The 1,394-nt window shown below is 30.1% G+C and overlaps 1 protein-coding gene across 1 annotated transcript in view; it reads right to left on the reverse strand.

Annotated features, from left to right (window-relative positions):
- The window catches only part of LOC107633885 (ABC transporter G family member 11-like), a 4,388-nt gene extending 4,015 nt beyond the window's left edge, over window positions 1-373 (reverse strand). The window contains exon 1 of the mRNA XM_016337479.2: window positions 97-373. Within this exon, the coding sequence (XP_016192965.1) occupies window positions 97-358 (262 nt within the window). The 5' untranslated portion in view covers window positions 359-373. The remainder of the gene's footprint in view (window positions 1-96) is intronic.

The raw sequence follows: 1,394 nt of genomic DNA on the forward strand, positions 1-1,394 counted from the left end.
TTCTATCAGCTAATATATATATTTGATATAAATAATAAATTTTGAATATATAGAATAAAAAAGTTATTTAGGTGGAGCCCTAAGAAAAGGAATTACCAGCTAAGGCATCAAGAAGTGTGGACTTGCCGCAGCCAGAAGGACCCATAATAGCCAAGAGTTGGCCTGGCTTAGCATAGCCAGTTAAACCCTTCAATATTGGTTTCCGACCATATGCATATTTCTTTCCACTTGGAACACTCACGTGCAAATCCTTCCATGTCAAAAATATACCCTCCTCCTCAATGGTAACAAATTCTTGTTTATTATGATTAGATTCAACAGCAATAGAACTAGGCTCATAATAGTCAGGGAAGGTCATGCTCACTTATAATATGCTCTTTCATTATTGTACGCACGCTATTTATCATACACACACAATGCTCTGCTCATTTGGCTTCTTCTCCAAACTTGCTATATCCTATGAAAACCTCTTAGTGCTACGGAACAATCAAAGCACATATATATCATTATTTAAATCTAATATTGATCTTTTTAATCCTCGGAATCTTTTATCTTATATCATCAAGGACAAGCAGCACTAATGAGGGTAAACCAACCTTTGACTACAGAAAATCTTATGGATTTGATTATATATATATATAGTACATCATAATAAAAATTAGAGTTTACAAAAGCAATTCTATAATAAAAATTTTGACTAAAATTAATTAACTAAAAATTAATTTTCTGTACTTATTCTTAATAACATTATCAAAATTAAAATATCAATTTATAGAACAAAAAATGTTAAATATAAAGACTAATGTACGATTTTGTAGGTCAAAAATATAAAGGATAATTACGGTGCGTAAACTCAACTTGGACAAAATTTTGACCCAACCCTCCCAAGCAAGTTCCATTCCCATCCTCCAGTGAGTATCGAACCCGAGAAAGATGGTTAAGGGATACAGACCCTCATCCATCTATGCTAACTTGCGTTGGTACGGATTAATGTATTGTTAATGATGATAATTATGGTGCTGGGCTTTTTTGTTGTCCATGTATATTTTACTCCTTTGACATACACAGTTTTTATTTGGACCATTATTTTTGTGGATGCTAGTTGTGGATAAATTCTTATTCTTTGTTTTGCGAAAATAACAAAAACAACTCATGTTCTTTATTACCAGAAAGAAAAATACTTTTTATTATTTTGTAGAGTTTTGACATAGCAATGTTTAATTTATGAAAGATGTTTTAATTTTAAAATTAACTTCTGAAGAATGAAGATGTTTAAAAAATCTAATAGTATTAAACCCTATAATCATGTTATGTTTAAATAATAACAATAAATGCAGTTCATGATAAATATATAATAATATTAATAATTTAACCTATGATGAAAGCTTAGGTTG

The sequence above is a fragment of the Arachis ipaensis genome, chromosome B03, assembly GCF_000816755.2.
Source record: "Arachis ipaensis cultivar K30076 chromosome B03, Araip1.1, whole genome shotgun sequence".
Taxonomy (NCBI): Eukaryota; Viridiplantae; Streptophyta; class Magnoliopsida; order Fabales; family Fabaceae; genus Arachis; species Arachis ipaensis.